The sequence below is a fragment of the Rhamphochromis sp. 'chilingali' genome (genome assembly GCF_963969265.1).
Source record: "Rhamphochromis sp. 'chilingali' genome assembly, chromosome: 22".
Classification (NCBI taxonomy): Eukaryota; Metazoa; Chordata; class Actinopteri; order Cichliformes; family Cichlidae; genus Rhamphochromis; species Rhamphochromis sp. 'chilingali'.
In genome coordinates, this window is record NC_137950.1 from 25,982,871 (window position 1) to 26,003,566 (window position 20,696).

The 20,696-nt window shown below is 40.8% G+C and overlaps 2 protein-coding genes across 3 annotated transcripts in view; one reads left to right on the forward strand and one right to left on the reverse strand.

The window, feature by feature from the left end:
• The first annotated feature begins 1,925 nt into the window (after positions 1-1,925).
• Positions 1,926-7,657, forward strand: cdk5r1b (cyclin dependent kinase 5, regulatory subunit 1b (p35)). Of its 2 annotated transcripts, none has more exons than XM_080871997.1 (3): positions 1,926-2,238; positions 3,452-4,611; positions 5,197-7,657. In XM_080871997.1, the coding sequence occupies exons 2-3, from the start codon at positions 3,707-3,709 to the stop codon at positions 5,216-5,218; spliced, it is 927 nt and encodes a 308-aa protein (XP_080728123.1). In that variant the 5' UTR covers positions 1,926-2,238; positions 3,452-3,706; the 3' UTR covers positions 5,219-7,657. The 2 variants fall into 2 exon arrangements, with proteins under 2 accessions (XP_080728123.1, XP_080728124.1); XM_080871998.1 differs by having other exon boundaries at positions 3,455-4,611.
• Positions 7,658-12,381: 4,724 nt separating this feature from the next.
• myo1d (myosin 1D) overlaps positions 12,382-20,696 on the reverse strand; it is a 134,992-nt gene continuing 126,677 nt past the window's right edge. Inside the window, exon 22 of the mRNA XM_080873787.1 lies at positions 12,382-17,072. Coding sequence (XP_080729913.1) covers positions 16,916-17,072 — 157 coding nt within the window. The 3' untranslated portion in view covers positions 12,382-16,915. The remainder of the gene's footprint in view (positions 17,073-20,696) is intronic.

A 20,696-nucleotide genomic window follows, 5' to 3' on the forward strand; every position in this document is an offset into this window, starting at 1 on the left:
AGTCTAAAAACTGATAAAACATTAATGTGGTCTATTTGGTGTGTTTGTTATGGATTAAAATCATGCAATTATATTTTTATTTAGTGCAAATTTACCCCGGCGTAGTATCCAGGTCATAATATCTCTTTGGGTCTCTAAATGTGTGCTGATATTCATTCTGTGCTCTTGCTGAAGCATATTCTAATTGGAAAAACATATACAAATAATGTCATTAAATTTACTGCATATCAATAACTGTTGTCTTCTGTCTCTCATAGTTTTTGTTTTGTTCTTGTCTCTCAATGTTCTCCATGTTCTCCTATCTTTTTCCTCACTCCAAAACCAGCTGTGGCAGACGCTGCCTCTCCCTGAGCCTGGTTCTGCCAGAGCTCTCCCGTTAAAAGGAAGTTCTTCCTTCCCGCTGTTGCCAAATTGTGCTAACAGGGATTCATCATTGTTGGGGTTTGCACTCTAATACTGATCTTTTCATTATCTAGCATTGTAAAGCGCCTTGAGGTGACTCTTGTTGTGTGTTGGTGCTATAGATATAAAACTGAACCAATTTAAGCTGAATTCTATGGATACTAATTCTATATTTCACAGTACACAAAACCTACTTTCTGATTAAAAACTTTAGATTACATTGCCTCTTGAGAGTTTTGCATGATATCACCCTCTCTATAAACGTGCTTTATTGTATTTTTTTTTTAAATGTACTGCATTTTTTACTGTGTGTTTTTTAAATGTTTGAGAGACGCGTGTGACACACAAAGCCTTAAATCTGCCTAGATTATTGCTGTGATCACTTCAGAAAAGACGATTATTTCCACACATGGAGAAACGCTATGGTAATTTCATCTAATAAATATAATATATCCTACAATAAAATGATGAAGAATGTTAGATGCTGCTGGCCGCATCCACACTCACCAAGCTTGATAAAGAGAATACTTGCCAGGATAATGTTTGGACTTTCGACTACAACTTGCAAAGCCTTTTTCCCCTTCTGTTGCTCTAACCATATTGCATTTGTCACAATATGACTGATTTCTGTTCAACATGCAGTGGAAATGGATACATTTGCTTTCTTTTTCGTTTCTTTCTCTTTTTTGTTACCTGACCATTTTAATCTTATAAAGGTGTGCATTGGTCACATCTTTCTCGAGAAAGAGATTTTAATCTCAAAGGACTTACTGGTTAAATAAAGGTTAAATAATGCATAAAAGTATAAAATCTACACAATTACTTAAGACTTTATTTATTTCTTATCTTTATGTATTTAAAAAAAGAAACGCTACATTACCTCGGTTACTTAAATATATATTTGTATTTATTTGACTCTGACTCTATAGGCTTTACAGAACATTGGCTATGCAGATCAAGTGCATGTGTACAAATGGCAAATTAAATATTTTATCCCGACCTTTATCTAAAAAGAAATAAATAAGAATAAATTATTTCAATATAAATATTTGTAATAAATAAATACAATACAGTTGGGTTTTTACAGCAAGTTACTGTAAAAATAGCCCTCTGAAATATACAACACGGTATGGAGATTAAAATCTGCCAATCAGGCTGTACAATGGACCTATATTCACAACAGGCTTGCAAACCCGGGGCTATGCTCACATTACAAGTAGGCGGAGAGATACTTCCAGATGAGTGCTGTTGCTTTGGTTATGCAGGTGCTATAGGGTGCCACGAGAAAAACATGCTAAGAGTTCATCGGGTTCATTTTCAGCACCTGTGTGTGTGTGTGTGTGTGTGTGTGTGTGTGTGTGTGTGTGTGTGTGTGTGTGTGTGTGTGTGTGTGTGTGTGTGTGTGTGTGTGTGTGTGTGGCTAAAGGCGGAGTGGTTTCCCATCAGAAACAACACCGCGCACAGAGCGCATAGCGGCGCCCCACCACCGCCTTTGCGTCAACCATCCTCACACAGTCAGTGGCACAACACAACATCAGCCCTCGCAGCATCCGCATCTCACGGCCAAGAGGACCAGGAGCAAGCACATCTTCATCCAAGCATCCATTCCACAACTGCCTGCCGTCGTCTGCGCACCGCCGACAGCAGGCGCGTGTTGATGCGCTGCTTGATACACAAATATATATTTTTAAACTCAGCTCGGATTGCGTTCTTTGTTGCATTCATATCCTGCGAGATGGTTTCGTGTTTTTATCACGCCTCATAGGGAAGAAGAGACTCGATACGCGGAGCATCACCTCGATATCGCAGTTATTTTCACACTGAGCTGGAGATTTGGTAAGTTTGCTTCGAATCTGGGGGACTGTTTTCTGTTTTTTTGTTTTTGTTTTGAAAGCCAGGCTTTTTTTTAAACTTCTTGTGGATTCATTTTATGTGTAAACAATGCGCAGCGATATCCAATTAAGACAATATGATTATAAATGTAAAGGGTTGTGAAGGTGAAGACAGACAATGCATCGACGCATTGTTACACTTTCGGGGACGGGGGAGGTTTAAAAGATGAGGATTTGATTCATTTTTAAAGCCACCGCCTATCACAACCAGCGTTCTCGTTTCGACGCAGACGCTCAGTTTCAGCACCACGGAGAGCAACCGATGCACACGGCGAACAGGCCAATAAATCCTTTCATTTCAATCCAGCGCAGGCACATTCGCCTGATGCTTCGGTATCTCTCTCGCAACAAATAACTGAGCCACGAGGCTGATAATAGCTGATAACAGGGGCGCTGGAATGATGGATCGAACAGCTTGCATCCTGCGCAAGAGAGCGAGGTCGATCCACCGACTGCCTCTCGTGTTCAAAGGTGCTGCAGTGAGCAACGTCCAAATAAAAAAATGCGAACATCCCTTTACGTATTTGTTCGTCTAATTCTAACGGACATCACTGTCGTGACATTGGGGTTTTTTTGTTTTTGTTTTGTTTTTTTACGCTGATCAAACGCGACCTTCACCTGTTATTACGGTGTTTACGTTCCGGTCTTCCATTTTAGCGAGAAGGGTGGCGCGTGCTTCACTCTTACTCGTCGCCACTGACCGTAAAATATAGCTCTTATAAAATATTTACGACACATGATTCTATTCGAATCACACGTGCATTACTCTACATGCTCTATAATCTACTGCACATAAAAATCAGCTAAAGCGCCGTTTTCACACTGAAGCGTTTATAAGGTGATTATTGTGCTGATCATTTGCAGCAGCGGGGGTCTATACCGTTTTACTAATGAGCCTAAGCTATAGGCTGATCCATTCCACCACTTACTGAGTGGGATCAATACTGCTAATAAGCCTGATTGCCGGATAAAGCACTCAGACAAGAGTGCATGAAAACATTGTAAACAGATATTATCTGATGTAAGGTGAATGATGGTTCTGTTATCTGATGAAAAAGAAAAATGTTTGCTTCTATGAAAAAAAAATCACTGATAATCTAAACGGGAGTGATCTTTTACTAATTATGTTTCTGATTATTGATCTTTTCTGCTTCCAGCAGCAGTGGCCATCCTGAGACGCAGACAGGGAGCTGAAATAGAACAGTCAAGGTGGTTCTAATCCCCTCAGAGAGCTCGTTACAGGACAATCCCCTCCAGCGCTTTAGATGCCCAGCAGCAGCCTGTAGCCTGGGACTCTCAGCTCCCAGAAACATCCAGGCTTTGAGACCCTCAGGATCCCCCCCACCCCACCCCTTCCAAACGTCTTCTGAACCAGTGCGGCTAAAGCCCCTGGAAGCCTCCCTGCAGTCACCATGGGAACCGTGCTATCTTTGTCACCTAGCTACAGAAAGTCGGCTCTGTTTGAAGATGGACCAGCCACCGTGGGCCACTACACAGCTGTCCAGAACAGCAAGAACGCCAAAGACAAGAACCTGAAGCGCCACTCGCTCATCAACGTGCTCCCCTGGAAGCGGATTGTAGCGGTGTCAGCAAAGAAGAAAGGCTCCAAGAAGGTGCAGCCCAACGGCACCTACCAGAACAATGTTACCCACCTGAACAACGAGAACCTGAAGAAGTCGCAGTCATGCGCCAACCTGTCCACCTTCACCCAGGATCAGAGCACTCCAGCTCTCACCAAGAACTCCAACACAACGACATCGTCTGTCAAGAAGGCCCCCCTGACAAACTCCAATGTGGCCCCTGGCACCCCTAAGAGAGTGATCGTCCAGGCCTCCACCAGTGAGCTGCTGCGCTGCCTTGGGGACTTTCTGTGCCGACGTTGTTACCGGCTGAAGCACCTGTCACCCACTGACCCAGTGCTGTGGCTGCGAAGTGTTGACCGCTCCCTGCTGCTCCAGGGTTGGCAGGACCAGGGATTCATCACCCCCGCCAATGTGGTCTTTGTCTACATGCTGTGCCGCGATGTGGTCTCCTCTGAAGTGGCCACGGAGCACGAGCTGCAAGCCGTGCTGCTCACCTGCCTCTACCTGTCTTACTCCTACATGGGCAATGAAATCTCTTACCCGCTCAAGCCTTTCTTGGTTGAGAGCTCCAAGGAGACCTTCTGGGACCGCTGCCTGTCCATTATCAACCTGATGAGCGCCAAGATGCTGCAGATCAACTCTGACCCGCACTACTTCACTCAAGTGTTCGCCGACCTGAAGAACGAGAGCCAGAAGGAGGAGGAGAGGAGCCGCCTGCTCATCGGCCTGGACCGGTGAGGGGATGCTTGGGGGTGGGGTAGGGGCGGGGGAGCGAAGAGGTTTGGGGAGGTGGGGGCAACCTCCAGTCTGGGATTTAGAATATTTGTGATGCTTTTTATTTATAATCGTCCAAACTGCTGAGAAACTAGACTGATTCAGAAGTGTTTGACATTCACACCAACTTTGCATCTAGCAGGACTGATTGATGGAAGGAGGGGGGATTGATATGGGTCATGTTTATCTCATATGTGTGTGTTTGAGGTCACAAAGGTCACCAAAAAATGGGGCTTAGGGTTTTAAAAAAAACTATTTCCAAACCAGCAAAGGATGGATTATGAATACACCCAAGAATGAAAGCTTGTTCTTCTTTTTTTGACAGTTATATGTAAACAAAGAAATGCCAGACTTGGGTAAATCCTTTGCTAACATGCAGATATGTTATATCTATATAAAATACTGAAAAAAAATTTTAAAAAAGGAAAAAAGTTGTTTTGAAAAGGAAGCTTACATCTACAGCAATGAATGTGGACAGGACTGAGGCTGCAGCAGTGACCTTCTGACTGTTTGACGATGTGATGTGCACTGCCTACTTACTGCAGGAGGGTGAGGGCCATCGCCTGACTGGCTTTCTTCACGGATGAGCAGGCACCCCCGGCTGCAAACCCTGCCTCTCTGGAATGCCAACACCCACGTCCTCTCCATTAAAACAGATACGACTGGACATTTTTGTATGCATATCTGGCCATCTAAGGAAAGGACAGCGGGGGCCATCAGTGCTGGATCCATATTTTCGTGGGTTTCTGTTTACGGCTCTGCAGCGACCTGATGGACAATAAGCACTGCATTGTGGAACTTTTGATAAAAAAAAAGAAAAAGAAAAAAAGAAAAGACAACAGCCAGTGGACATGTGGCCAGTCACAAGTGGTCATGTTGTGTGTGTTCAGAAAGACCTACTTTATTTTCATCTAGAAAAAAATAAAACAAGTTAATGGATGTTTTACTCCGAGGCTTGCACCTGTGGAGGCTTATTTATTGCTTTTCTGGAACAAGTTTTCTTTGATTTTTTTCTCCTTTTTTCTTTTTTTACTTAGAAAAATGTAACGTTTTTGCATGTGTGCCATGCAATTTTACAGAGTCTCCAGGAGGGCAGGAGCAGTTCTTCTTTTTACTTGATTTGTAAACCAACTGCATCTGCATTAGAGAATGCTGTGAACAAAGTGACACTAGTTTATTTAGCTATGCTTGATAAAATAGGCTATTTGTTTACCAGGGAAATTTTTTTTTGTACTTTTCGTCGTTATAGGTTGTGTTGCAACCATTTTGGAATGATGTTTGAGTTTTTGTGCTTCTGATTCAGCATAGAAAATGTTAAAACAGTGCCATATCTTTGATGAAAATCCCACACGTCTGAGAAAATTCTGAGCAGGTTGACCAGCTGTTGAATGAAGGGTGGATTTTCATCACACACTAATATAAGGAAACCTAATTTATTGCCACTTATGTATTATTTAGGCACATTTAATGTAAATGAGAGACTGCGATGAGAGACTTTAAGGGAAGGACACGAAGAAAAGGTGAAGGGGGCTTGGTGGTTAAAGCCGGTGTGCTTATCTTTGGTGGGAATGAAGATTGATCTGGTTTATGCTAATGAATGTTGCAGGGATTTATCAGTGGATATCTAATTTAAAAAGAAAAGCCGTTAGATCAAAACCATGCTTAAATCTGACCATCACCGATGTGGCATCCCGAAGGACACCTTGACTCACGCTGAGCTGTTAGTTATGAGAATCACCCCGAGAATATCTTTTGTCCTGAGAGACTGACTTGAATCGGGAGCTATCCCAACCTGCTGTCCCCCACATATCAGTAACAGAAAGCACAAACCATTTTTACGGTGGAATAAATCAATTAAACCGCAATGACTCCTGCATCTCGACTGCAGAAAAGCACAGCTCACCCTTTAGGATAATCCATCAGCATGGCCTCTGATGAGAGAGATGAGGCAAGCTGCAGAAGACTAATCACAGTTTTAATCAGAAGTTACAAAGACATGGAATAACCAAACAGAAAGCATGCAGAATACTTGAGATATCCCTCATTCTTTAACCTAATGACTTCAATTACTACATGAGCTACAGTATTTGGTAACATAAGCTTCACAATTGGTGTCTTAAGAGAAATTGTGTGAACTTCTTTAGCTTGCAGTATTCTGAAAATCTGTCTAAAAAGCTGGCAGTGCCAACAGAAAGCTCTGATCAGAAAGATCTGCCCCTCCTCACCCATCCTCTCTATTTCTCTCATCACTGCTGTGTTTGCGCGAATCAGAGAAAATGAGGAGCTCAGGCAGTCATGACCTGTGGCTTTTTCTGCTGTGGATGGGGAGTCACACGCTGGCTGAGAAGACAGTTCATTTAGAGGGATTTGCTCTGGCACAATAGAGGGACACGCACTTTGGACGGGCTTCTGCTCTAGCAGAAAAAAGCAGGGCATTTGGGATACAGGGCCTCAAAACAGACACCCTTTTCTCTTTCTCTCTCTGTCCACATGCCCACTTGAAACGTGCCATGTTTTTTCACTTGCATCATTAAGTAGTTGTTTGAAAAAATACTTTCAAAAGCTTATAAAATATGAAAAAAAAACCTCAAGTGATAGTTAACGATTTCTGTCAAGTTCTTTTCTGTATCTCGTTGCGTACTTTGTAGATAAAAAAAAAAGGTGATTAAAATCAAAAAAGTCGAAGGCTGCACGTGTGAGCGAATGGAAAAAGGTGTGCGTGTGTGCGTGCGTGCGCTCGCGTGTGTGTGTGAATGACAGCGTTTTAACTGTACAGAAGAATGTGTGACATGTTGTTTTTCTCCAGCCACACTGATACTAGGACTTGGTTTTTCCCATGATGGGCTGAGGGAGGGGCGTTGATGCTATTCAGTAAAAAAAAACAATCTTTTTTTTTCTGACAAAGACAAAAAAGCTGTTGCTGTAATTGAAACTTTTTTTTTTTTTAGTTTGTTTCTGCTTATTTTAATTTATTTTTGTACTGTGATGGAAAAAAATAAAATGCACTGATCGTTCAAGGCCGTCGTTTGTCTTTTTGTGGCTCCGGCGGTGGATTAATGTGTGTGAAATCTGATATTAGCATCTTCTTTCTTAGGGAAAGAGCTTTATTAGGTTTGTGTGGATTTATCCGTGGAAGCAGCCCAGTAAACACCAAAATCTAATCTGGTCTAAAACGATAGCTTGACAGCTAGCTCATGGGTGGTGACACAGTATGGTACGTGCCTGGCTTGCAGTCTATGGAAGAATTCTGCAACAGCAAAGATGGTTCATTTATTTGAAAATTAATTTAAACAATGCATCAAAATAACTACCAAGTAAGTGCCCAGAGCTGTTATCAATAAGTCTCCCAGCCTTGAGGAGAATTATGGTAAATACTCAGGACTTCCAAATCAATAAGTGATGCTTCCAAGATTTCAAAAGTATGAAGTCAGTTGAGCACTGTGCAGCTGTAGCCCAGAAATGTTGCAGGGCTATATTTATTTGCATTTTTATCTTTATCAATTTTCAAATTGTCAAGCAATTAGATACAGTTTACTTTCTAGATCCTGTGATAGATCTGTGATTTGTCCGGGGTTGCCTCAACTGGTTTAAGAGCTGAATTAAATGAGTGGAAGAAAACAGATGGATGGATCAATGATTCCTAGATCAGGGGCTTAGTTTGTAGTGAAAAATGTTCTGTAAGCATTAGTCACATCACAGGCATATATCCCTGTTGTTTGCTTGTTACACCAAAACAACCAGCCCAGCAACGAAACAGCTGCTTATACCTTTGTAACATGTTTGTTTTATGGGCTTTGAATTCTTTAAAAATTGTCCCAAATCTTTTCCCATTCAGGTGAATGAGAAGGCTAGATTGGGCTTATGAACTGTCAGAGTTGGAGGAGCAGAGAAGTTTTTCTTCAACATGATGTTTGCGAGCCCACAATTCTCACTCTAGAGCAACAATTCCTCAAAACCAACAAATCTAGACTTTTTAATGTGGAGGCATTTGAGTGACAGGGTGTAATAAAGCTGAAATAACCTCTTCTGGTAAATTCACCCAACCGCTGATCTGTAGAGCAACTTTTTTTGGGTTCATGTTTCTTTTCTTTTTTCTTTTTTAAATCATGTTAATGAGACTTGTGGTTCTGAATTTTAACTTTCTCTGGAGTGAAATATTACCCAGATGTCTCTGTGTACACACAACAACATGACAAGAATAACTAACTGCTGGGGCGCTTACACAGGTACACACACTGACAAGCTGACTGACTTGAATATAATCATTACATTGTTTAATTTAAATCTCCGTTCTCTGTTTCTTTAACCGTCCGTTCTTCTGATTGGTGGAAGCAAAGACTTGTCTCTTTCTCAATCAAATGTTTGTCCTGCAGACAACTTCAATCCATCTTAAATTTTTTTATCCTTCTGTCACAGTCACAAGAAGCTATTCTGTTGAGCACAGCCATGTCGGATTTTCAGAATAAAGGCTCTGGGGAAACAGGATTCTTTAAATTCTCAGGATTCTAATGTTTGTTTGTTTTTTCAAAGTAACCCCCCAGTTATTTATTAGATCTTGTCATGATGCCTTATTGTTGTGAAATTTAAGATAGCTGGCCACTTAATTAAGGATAACTGTGCTGAGCCATTTTATTGGGTACACCTAAAGGCTTAGTATGTCTTACAATCGCAGCACAATTTCTGTAAAACACATACACCATCTACTTAACTGTTATAACTTTGGCAGTCACTTTTTTCTGAAGTTGCAGTCCGTTTGGTCTCTCAGGGCCACCGTACTTTTACCCACCACAACCAGCTGCTTCATATACACACATGTGCTTCTGTTGTGGTTTGACTACTCTTCTAACATATAGTTAGACTCTGTGCTATCACTGCTAATGGAGTCTTGTACTATCAATGATCCTGAAAGTGATCAGTCAATATGAATGAGCTCAATGCTAGTGTCTTACAGCAAAATTGTCTTCACTGTCTTCCCTTTTTGTCTTGGATCATAGATCAATAATAATTTAGTTCAGCTTTATTCAGTCGTGCCCATTCAGAACCATTTCGTGAGCATTTTCTGCTGTAACCTTCTCGATTTGCAGCCAGTTTGTGTCCAGTGGGACAAAGTGGACTTTTATGCCAGCACTATTTAGACACCACTCGCTCATAACAACACTCCTAAGATTACCTATGAAAACATGTGCCATAAAGGGAGGAAATCTGCTTTCCTGTAAGACTTAGAAAACAATAAAGTCATAACAGAAGATGGTTTGTTTAAGCTGTATATTGTATTTCAGTTCAGTTCATTGAGGACTATCTCATGAGTGCCCTCTAGGTGAATTGCAGCCATTGTCAGAACAATATTAATAGGAAGTGGAATTGCCCTCTGTACTAGGTTCAGTGTTACTGAGCCATAGGAAAATATAACTTTTAATTTCCACACCTGTGTTTATATCTGAACTGGCAGTTCATGCTCTGTTCGGCTCTCTTTTACTGTGTTGGCAAAACTGATCCTAGCCTCCACATCCACAACTAATGTTCTTGAGCAATGACCTTGAAACCCCCACATGCGGGACAGAGACATACGTGCTATAAAACTGTTGGTGACAGCTGTAAATATACAGAGTGCAACTTTGTCATCCATAGTTTTTTGTATCAGGTTTTCTTTTTTTTCTAGATGTGTGGGGTTTTGAAAGACCTGATTTGATTTCACAGATTAGAGTAGCCTCTCTGATTGTAGGTGTTAATATGTGTAACCAGATGGTCTGCACATTACCGTTGATGGCTTAGGGGCAGGACAGGTCAAATTAAGGCTACTTAATTAAGAGCCATGTTTCCTTTGCTCACCAGTGGTGTTAAAAGATAAAAATCTATCATATTCTGTTGTGTGCTGATGGAAATAGAGTCAGCAACAACAAGCTTTTTTTAGAGACTGTAGTAGAAATAGAAATGTAGTGGAGTGAGGCTGTCATCAGTCCACTGAGATCATCCTGAGCCTCAGTGATTTATGCTTTACATTACTGCAAACCTTTTATTCAACAATCACAAGCATAAATATTTTCTCATGTTGTTAAAGAAAAGCTCAGTCAGCTATGTTTTGTGTCTTCCCAAAATAATCAGCAATAATTGTCATTGTCAAGAACAAAAACACAGCGCAATTAGCAATTTGAAACCTCTACTTAAGTTCTTAACAACTTGCAACTGGTCAGGAAATATATACATTTCCTTTGTAACCACGTGGTTGATAATCGCTCTCTTGGCAGCATTAAAAAGCATGTTTGAAGCCTGGTGCTAAAAATGGGTTTGCTCTTTATGGAAAGCTTCCGCCTTCATAGCAACTGTATATTGTGTGAAATTTTTAATAACTGGAATTAGGCGTGTGCCCATTTTGAACAGGTGTGCCGACACAGACAGCTGTCTGCTAGGCTGCCATCCATCTTCTTCCACTTATCCAGTTCGGGGTCATGGGTGCTCTGGAGCCTAGCGCAGCTGTTGCCAGTCTTGCGGGTGGCAACACAAATCATTGATTAGCCTAATGAGCCTGTTTTTGGACTGTGGGTAAAAGCTAATCAGGGACAAGAGGTAGCCAGTAGATTTGAACCCAGGACCTTCTTGCTGCAAGACACCAGTGCTAACCACTGTGTCACTGTTTATAGAGCTATTTTACAAATAATATAACTTACTTTGCTGGCAAGACATCCAATAACTCCATATTCTAGAAATTAAAATTCTGGTATTTTATTAGTTTGTTGCTTGGTAGGCATCTTGAAGGCATTTACACCTGAGCTTTGCACCTGTACACTTTATAGATGCTTCTCGCTATAAGTAACTCCTAATTCCACCATGTGGCTCCAATAAGCAAACCTGACACTGACCAAAATGTCAACACCGAGGCTTCTAATAATAATAATAATAATAATAATGGATTGGATTTATATAGCGCTTTTCAAGGCACCCAAAGCGCTTTACAATGCAACTATTCATTCACTCTCACATTCATACACTGGTGGAGGCAAGCTACAGTTGTAGCCACAGCTGCCCTGGGGCAGACTGACAGAAGCGAGGCTGCCATATCGCGCCATCGGCCCCTAAATTCAAGTCCAAAACCAACTGGTAACATTATTGTGGCTCGGTCCTTTTTTAGTATACAGTCTATGTTTTTAATGTATGGCTGTATGTTTAACATCTCTGAGTGATAGTCAGAGTCTATCTTTGCAGAACAGACCCCAGAAATGTAAATCCGTACATTACTTCACATGTACTGGAAACCTCCCACACCGAGACAGACGTTTCTGGGTTAGTTTGAGCTCTGCTCATTCATTTAGCCAACAGATCAGTCAGTCCGGCCTCAGTTAGTCACTGGCCTTGAAGAAAAGTAGACTCATCCCACTCTTTGCAGCAGATAGTCATCCATCAGCCAGTGGATTATAAACCCCTGCTGAGATAGCTGATGATGGCTGGTGACACATTGGCGGTGGGAAGTGGTGTTGTCATGCCAACTGCAGAGGTTTTAGCCGTCTCGACGTCAACCGGAGAAACAGCTGTTAGTGGGTGGATTAACACTGCGCTCTGCCCAGCTATTACCGCATCATGTGTTAGAGACTACGACTGGGAAACAAAACATTAGCCTTTACATCATTTACAGATTAATGACCTCTTATCTGAGCATGCCTGTAGCACATGACGGCACACACATGCAACAAAAGCACAATGGGAATCACTTAGTGAAGCAAATAAATTTATTAATAAATCAATTATTGAAATTGCTTTCATTAAGAAATATAACTAGCATTCATACAGAATATTACAGCATTTCCCTTTAGACGTACCATAAATATATTACAGTATATTTATGGTACTAATGACATCTTACACAAATATGCAAAATACAAACTTAATATAAAATTAGGCACTTGCTGAACGAATGCTGCATACATACAGATTTAGCTTAAAGCTACAGACGACAGAATAAATTACAATAAAGAAAAGGGAATTTGTTTCACTTTGGCTAACATGGATGGGCTTGATAACAGAAACTAGAGACTGCATCTCACTGCACGCCACAATAAAGTGAAGAATGGCACAAGTCCATAAATGTTAACATTCATATTTGATCTTGCCTTTGATTTTTAATCTTATGGTAAAACTTCTAATCAGCATAAAGGAAAAGTAATTATCTTTGATTAGACTCGCACATCAAAGATTTTAATAAAAATCATTAAAGAATAAATTTTGTGATTTTTCCATATTAATAAATCCCGTGAAAACCCCACAGCCAACAACACACTGTGTACATATCCAAAAACATGTGCCATCCAGATCACTGTATTACCGGGCGACATGTCCCTCCATTAAAATGAATGCACAGACTATTTTGTGCTGTATAACATTTATTGCACTAACTGTGCATCAATGCATTTCTGATGCAGTGGTTACATCCACAACGACTGTATGTGTGCTTCAGTAACCTTTGCTAAATCTACAATGCCCAAGTACTGAAGATTATTGTGAAAATGAAATTGCATGTTTGTCATCTACACTACATGACATCAGATATAGTTTTCAGTCATGTTCCCAGTGCAGAGCTGTGGTGCCCAAAACACACTTGATCCACTGCAGACCTGCAGCACTAATTTTCCATCAGTTTCAAAACACGTATGTTTAAATAACCTCAAGGTATACAAAAAAACAAAATACAGGTGAATGAAATGTAAGCTATCGGAGGGTTAGTTATGTTTTATATATATATATGTTTTTTAGGTTCTATAATGCTTCCTTCTGGAGCTGAGGGCATGAAATTCTGTCAAAGACAAGGTGAGTAAGTATGTGTGTCAGTATTTACAGACAGTAAAGAGGCAGAGCTATTCTGGATAGGTTTCCAACTTGAATCAATGAAATGGCCCAATATTGACAGGCTGGCTGTGAAGTTGAAGGTGCTGAAGGTTTGATTTGGCCACTGCTCTTAATTCAGAGACTATAATTCACATGTAGTTGTGAACAGAGTGGGTAGTCATTAGTGCATCAGATTTAATAACTATTCGGAAATGTGTAAAATCAAAGCTGGTAAAGACGCCTGTCAGAGAGCACAGGTAAGGTGAGTGTTCCTATAAAGATGTGACAAAGCTTTTCACTGGCTCCAAGACAAAGAGATCTTCTCCTTTCCTTCATATTTATTAAGATCTTTGTCTCTGTATTTAAAGGAGCTTTGTTTCTGATCGTTTATATTTCCTGCCTTGTCTTGTTGCAGGTGTACTCTCCCTCTTTATTGCCACACCTCTCGACTCCAGGATGACTGAAGAATTGTATAAACCTGAAGGATCTTCCTTGCAGGATGGTACAGCCAGCCTAGCTGGGCAGGCAGCCAAGTGATTTGACCGAGGAAGCAAAAACAGAGGAGGGAGGAATGGGGGCAGGGAGAGAGGAGAAAAGAAGCAGAGCAAGTACAGGAAAGGATCCCGGGCAGGGCTTTGTTCACCAACCCCCTTTAACTTAAGAAAGCAACGAGAGAAGCGCTGAAGTGAGAAGTGACACCGAGTCCATCCTAATGATGAGCGGTGAATAGCCGCGCAGAGAGGAGGAGAGGAGAGGACAAGCCCTGTGGGAGATTACTGCATGTTGGAGGATATGGAGAGCTGCAGTGTTATAGCTAACACACACACACACACAGACTTTGCTGAGCTCCTCTGAAAACCACCTATTAGCGCTGCCAATGTCACTTCCTTAATCCACACCACGAATGCACCAATTTCCCCAAACAACTCTGTGTCTTATCAAGCAACAGGACAAGGTCATCCAGCAGAAAAGCTCTGAGGTAAAAATGGGGGAGAGGGGCACTCACAAGCTAATTTAGATAAATGACTTGTTCATACAACACTCAGACACAGTCAGAGAACTGTGGCTAAAACGACTGCTAACAAGTTTTCCTCTCAGTTGTGACGAAGCCTGCCTCTTCAACTAGGGCAGACACAGAGGGAACTCCATTGCTAACCTTGGGCTGTTGTTCCTTAACCCAGATTCTTTCCTGTGTCTTTACACAGAGACAATGCAGCCCTGTGACTGTGGGCAGAATAATTATATAGTACTAAAAGTTTCCGATAATCTTTGGACTCAACAAAAGCATCCGACAGCATAACTGTTCCTTCCCTATTTTAGAACCAACCTGACTTTCATTAGCAGATGTTTTTGGTGACAAATGACAAATCAGAAAGAACCCATTTTAATTTTTATTTTATTAGTATGTTAAGTGCTGCATATAGCTCAATACCTGCGTCTGTGAAGTTCTTGAATGCAGCTTTCTAGCTATAAAAATGTTGTTGTCAAGCATTTTTTTCTTAACAAGTAGAAATGTCATCGGCTGATCAAAATTATGAACTTTTATCAAAAGACCCTGAAAAACCAACTAAATGAGGTTATGTGTGAATGATTTTAAAACTGCCAGAGTCAAGAGTTTTTACTTTTAAGCTTATATATTTGTTGCATGGTAGCAAAACTGTATTTACACAAGAAAAGCAAAGAGTGTTGTTGCTGACTGAAGATGAGCATCAGGCTTTCATCGACTGTAGTTTCACAGCCATCTGTGTTTACAATTCAAGATCTACTCTGCAGGAAGCTTCCTGGTTTTGTTTGTATGTGCACTGCTGAAAACCACCGAAATTTGAATATCACCATCCAATGCACATAAAGACAGATATTGCAATTTTTATGCTGCCACACTTTGTTGTAATTAATCTAAAAAACACAAAAACAGCATATTGGAATGTGCTAACAATGGACACTCACCTAACAGCTTGTAAGAACATTACAAACCAGACCCAGAGCCACTTTCACGCGCTGATGATTAGATTAGTACAATTTGGCTTTTCACACTTTGAGAAGTGTGATTAATTTTTTTTAGTGAGATAAGATGTAAATGAAGTCTCTGAATAGACCACAAAATATACGAAAAGTCATGGGGACAGCAGTCTGACTAAGGACGTCACACCCTTCTGTCCTCGCTCCTTCTTGGTGGCTACCAGCCAGCCTCTCTGAGCCAAGAAGTGAAGAGCGAAAAGAGCTAATCAACACACACACAGACTCCCTCAATCGCACTCACACACACTCACTCACTCTCCTTTGATGAAGGGGATATTTGTCAAGTGGAAGCCTATTCCAAAGGACTAAGGGCCACTACAAGTCATCAGGCTATTCACTAGACACAAAGACAGCAAATGAGAGTGCATTTAGGAGCTGGAGTTCACATGGGATTATACAGTACTGGCCAGTAAGAACATGAAGTCTCACGTTTGGAGAAAATATGGACTGAAAACACTTGTAGGGAACAAAGTAACGCTTATGTCATCATCCACTTATTTGACTTTTGTTAACGAGTTACAGAATCCCTGTTTACACCAAATGCAGTGTAAGTTCTGCATGCACACATATTTGCACTGCTGTTCACAAACAGCACGTTCTAACCTCACATAAGCAGCGTTAGCGTGTTTATTATAAAACTGCAGACATCGCACAGAAACTATAAGATTACAAGATTAAAATTAGTAGATTTTTTCCGTGTTGCTGGCTGCAAAGTTCAGGATGTGCTCAACACATCCAGCTCAACACCCTGTGACTAAAACTAAAAGAAAAATGTGCTATTTGATTCTCGCTCACTGTCCTTTTAAGTGATTGTGACTATTGAAACAAAAACTATAAGTGGACAACCTTCCACTCACCGCTTACGCAGGCAAGTCTGCAACTAAAGTAATTATAATTAAAGTTATTTAGAAAACAAAAACAGGTTTCTACTGTTTTAAAGCAATTTAGATGAATCAAAGTCATACATGAATTTTCTCTTACTTAATTTTTTATGGTTTCACTTTTGATGTGGCTCCTACACACAGAGCTGCAGGGATTATGAATTGCTGCAAAGCCTTTGGATTTTATTTTTTTTGTCTCTTATGCAACATCAGTGGTTCTGAGAACAGTTGCTGCATAATCTCCTCTCACCTCCACTCAAAATAATCAATGCACAATAAAAAAAAATATTGCACAAAGCAAATCATTTCAATTTTTGATTCTAAAAAAAGAACGAACACCTCTTTGGTGCATAATCATATAGTGCATATAAAAAAAAAACCCCGCCTAGAATTCAACTGAAAATTCAAATTTGGCATTGCTTTCCAAACTGAGGACCGAGCTGCTCTGTCACATTATTAGCAGCTCTGCAAAACAACACAACAAGTGAATCATCATCATTATTATTCAAGACAGCTTCAAAATCAGCTGCTTTTTCTGTCTCGGCCCACTTTAGTTGCCAGGAACAGCCAGGATGTACCCAGACCGGCTCTTGGTGAAGTCCGGCTGCGACTGGTTGATCTTGGGCTCAACGATGACCGTGCACTTTCTGCCATTCATGCTGCACTGGATGGGACTCGCAATGTTCACCTGCAGCTTCCTCTTCTCACTGTGGAAGGAGAATACAAAGACAGAAATACCTGTTAGAATTCAGACAAATTACTGAACACTGATTAGACGTTCTTAATGAAAATATCTGCAAACATAACCTCGGATTATTAGTCTGGTCATTACAATCAGAAAATATTTGCAGCCTCACTGGTTTCACTGTTTAATGCACAGAGATAAAATAAGCAGATCCATTAGTAACCAGAATGTGTGTACGAGGGAGAGCACAGGTATAAGCCATTAATCATGTTTACTCCATCATAATCTTGGAAATACACCACAGTCTCTCACACACACACACACACACACACACACACACACACACACACACACACACACACACACACACACGCTCATGTTGTAAATGCTCTTACTGTATATGCACAGTCACACTCACGCAGTAATAATAAATCTTGGAGCCACAAATCTTGCTCAGAAAAAAACTCTCCTTTCATAAAAACAAAATCCTTCTCAGTCATGCACACTGTCAGACTCACATATGTACACACAGACACTGTGTGCTGCACATACAGTCTATAGCTATTGCTAATTTCCAGCTCTTGTCCATTGTTGGGCTTTTACATCCACGGTCTACAAACAAAATTACAACATAATAATTCTGTGTAATGCTTAAAATAAAAGTCAGAAAAGATATATGATTAAATTAAGATGTATAAAGTGAAATACAAAATCTAATTAAATTATAAAGTGTATTAAATTAAAAACACAGTTGAAAGACCTCGAGTTGCTTAAACTTGAGGTCAGATTATTAAAGAGTTTTGGGGAATTATTAGTGGCGGCTAACTTGCCTTTTAGTTTTGAACTCAGGAATCAGCTTAAAGGATTGTGGCAGAAGATCAAAGAGATCCTTTGGAATTTTATTCACGTAACACCAACTAACAGATGTCACCCTGGGTCACTTTACATAGAAAGTCTTATAGAGAGAAATCTAACAATCCCCCACTGTGCACTCAAGCAACCACAGACTTATTACAAGGTCAGAAAGGGACAACAAAAACCCCATCAGCCGGTTCATGTGGAGATTTTAAATTTGGAGAGAGGAGGAGAAATCCAGTCTACTAAAGAAAAAAAAGCATGCACTAACTTGCAGTAGTGTACAAAATGTGATCTTTAAGTTTAATGACTTCAGCCGTAAAATTCAAAAACATTATCTGATTAAATCTAGCTGATTATGCTTTTTTTTTTTGTGTGTTTTTTTTTAGATTGCTTCATCCTGTCGCCTTGCACATGTGCCTCTGTGATGTGCATTCAGTGTGTCAAAACAGAAACCTGCAACTGGGATTAAATTTGCTGAACGAGGATGAAGCTGCAGATAGTCAAATGTGACGAGCAGGTTTCGTGATGACCCAAGACTCAAATAAGTGTTTGACCCTGAGGAAAGAATTCACGGTGCACAACCCCGCTGAAGAATGACAAGCATGGCATGAATACTTATCATAGAACTAGTTCTTATTACTAGTGATGATTCTCAACATGAAAACTGATCCATGGTGAAATTACATAGTGCACATCCAAGTGTTGAGGGGACCTCCATGGAGTGACAGCTGTGCTGGAAGCAGTCCAGAACTGCACAAGGAGGGAAACCTCCAAGGGGAGATCGGCCAAAATGTGTTTTTTGCAGCAAAGATTCGATCGCACCTCACATTGGATATGTGATGCAGACTAGTTTGTAAGCTGAATCTTTTAAAGACCTGTATGGTCAAGACAGCAGAAACACTGCCGCTGCACCCTGTTCAAAGCCACAGCACGAAAATACACGGGTACAGTAGAAACACTGCACACCCATGTAGGCGTTTTAAATTACTGTGGCTGTAAACGTTACAGACCTACTCTAATGTCTGTGTCATGTGATTAGCAATTAGCAATTTGAAACCTCTACTTAAGTTCTTAACAACTTGCAACTGGTCAGGAAATATATACATTTCCTTTGTAACCACGTGGTTGATAATCGCTCTCTTGGCAGCATTAAAAAGCATGTTTGAAGCCTGGTGCTAAAAATGGGTTTGCTCTTTATGGAAAGCTTCCGCCTTCATAGCAACTGTATATTGTGTGAAATTTTTAATAACTGGAATTAGGCGTGTGCCCATTTTGAACAGGTGTGCCGACACAGACAGCTGTCTGCTAGGCTGCCATCCATCTTCTTCCACTTATCCAGTTCGGGGTCATGGGTGCTCTGGAGCCTAGCGCAGCTGTTGCCAGTCTTGCGGGTGGCAACACAAATCATTGATTAGCCTAATGAGCCTGTTTTTGGACTGTGGGTAAAAGCTAATCAGGGACAAGAGGTAGCCAGTAGATTTGAACCCAGGACCTTCTTGCTGCAAGACACCAGTGCTAACCACTGTGTCACTGTTTATAGAGCTATTTTACAAATAATATAACTTACTTTGCTGGCAAGACATCCAATAACTCCATATTCTAGAAATTAAAATTCTGGTATTTTATTAGTTTGTTGCTTGGTAGGCATCTTGAAGGCATTTACACCTGAGCTTTGCACCTGTACACTTTATAGATGCTTCTCGCTATAAGTAACTCCTAATTCCACCATGTGGCTCCAATAAGCAAACCTGACACTGACCAAAATGTCAACACCGAGGCTTCTAATAATAATAATAATAATAATAATGGATTGGATTTATATAGCGCTTTTCAAGGCACCCAAAGCGCTTTACAATGCAACTATTCATTCACTCTCGCATTCACACACTGGTGGAGGCAAGCTACAGTTGTAGCCACAGCTGCCCTGGGGCAGACTGACAGAAGCGAGGCTGCCATATCGCGCCATCGGCCCCTAAATTCAAGTCCAAAACCAACTGGTAACATTATTGTGGCTCGGTCCTTTTTTAGTATACAGTCTATGTTTTTAATGTATGGCTGTATGTTTAACATCTCTGAGTGATAGTCAGAGTCTATCTTTGCAGAACAGACCCCAGAAATGTAAATCCGTACATTACTTCACATGTACTGGAAACCTCCCACACCGAGACAGACGTTTCTGGGTTAGTTTGAGCTCTGCTCATTCATTTAGCCAACAGATCAGTCAGTCCGGCCTCAGTTAGTCACTGGCCTTGAAGAAAAGTAGACTCATCCCACTCTTTGCAGCAGATAGTCATCCATCAGCCAGTGGATTATAAACCCCTGCTGAGATAGCTGATGATGGCTGGTGACACATTGGCGGTGGGAAGTGGTGTTGTCATGCCAACTGCAGAGGTTTTAGCCGTCTCGACGTCAACCGGAGAAACAGCTGTTAGTGGGTGGATTAACACTGCGCTCTGCCCAGCTATTACCGCATCATGTGTTAGAGACTACGACTGGGAAACAAAACATTAGCCTTTACATCATTTACAGATTAATGACCTCTTATCTGAGCATGCCTGTAGCACATGACGGCACACACATGCAACAAAAGCACAATGGGAATCACTTAGTGAAGCAAATAAATTTATTAATAAATCAATTATTGAAATTGCTTTCATTAAGAAATATAACTAGCATTCATACAGAATATTACAGCATTTCCCTTTAGACGTACCATAAATATATTACAGTATATTTATGGTACTAATGACATCTTACACAAATATGCAAAATACAAACTTAATATAAA

What these genes read in the sequence shown, in the direction of transcription:
- cdk5r1b (XM_080871997.1), top strand. Translation starts at nt 3,707, where the DNA reads ATGGGAACCGTGCTATCTTTGTCACCTAGCTACAGAAAGTCGGCTCTG. An exon ending in CTGCTCATCGGCCTGGACCG is followed by an intron (nt 4,612 to 5,196) that starts GTGAGGGGATGC and finishes TACTTACTGCAG; the next exon opens with GAGGGTGAGGGCCATCGCCT.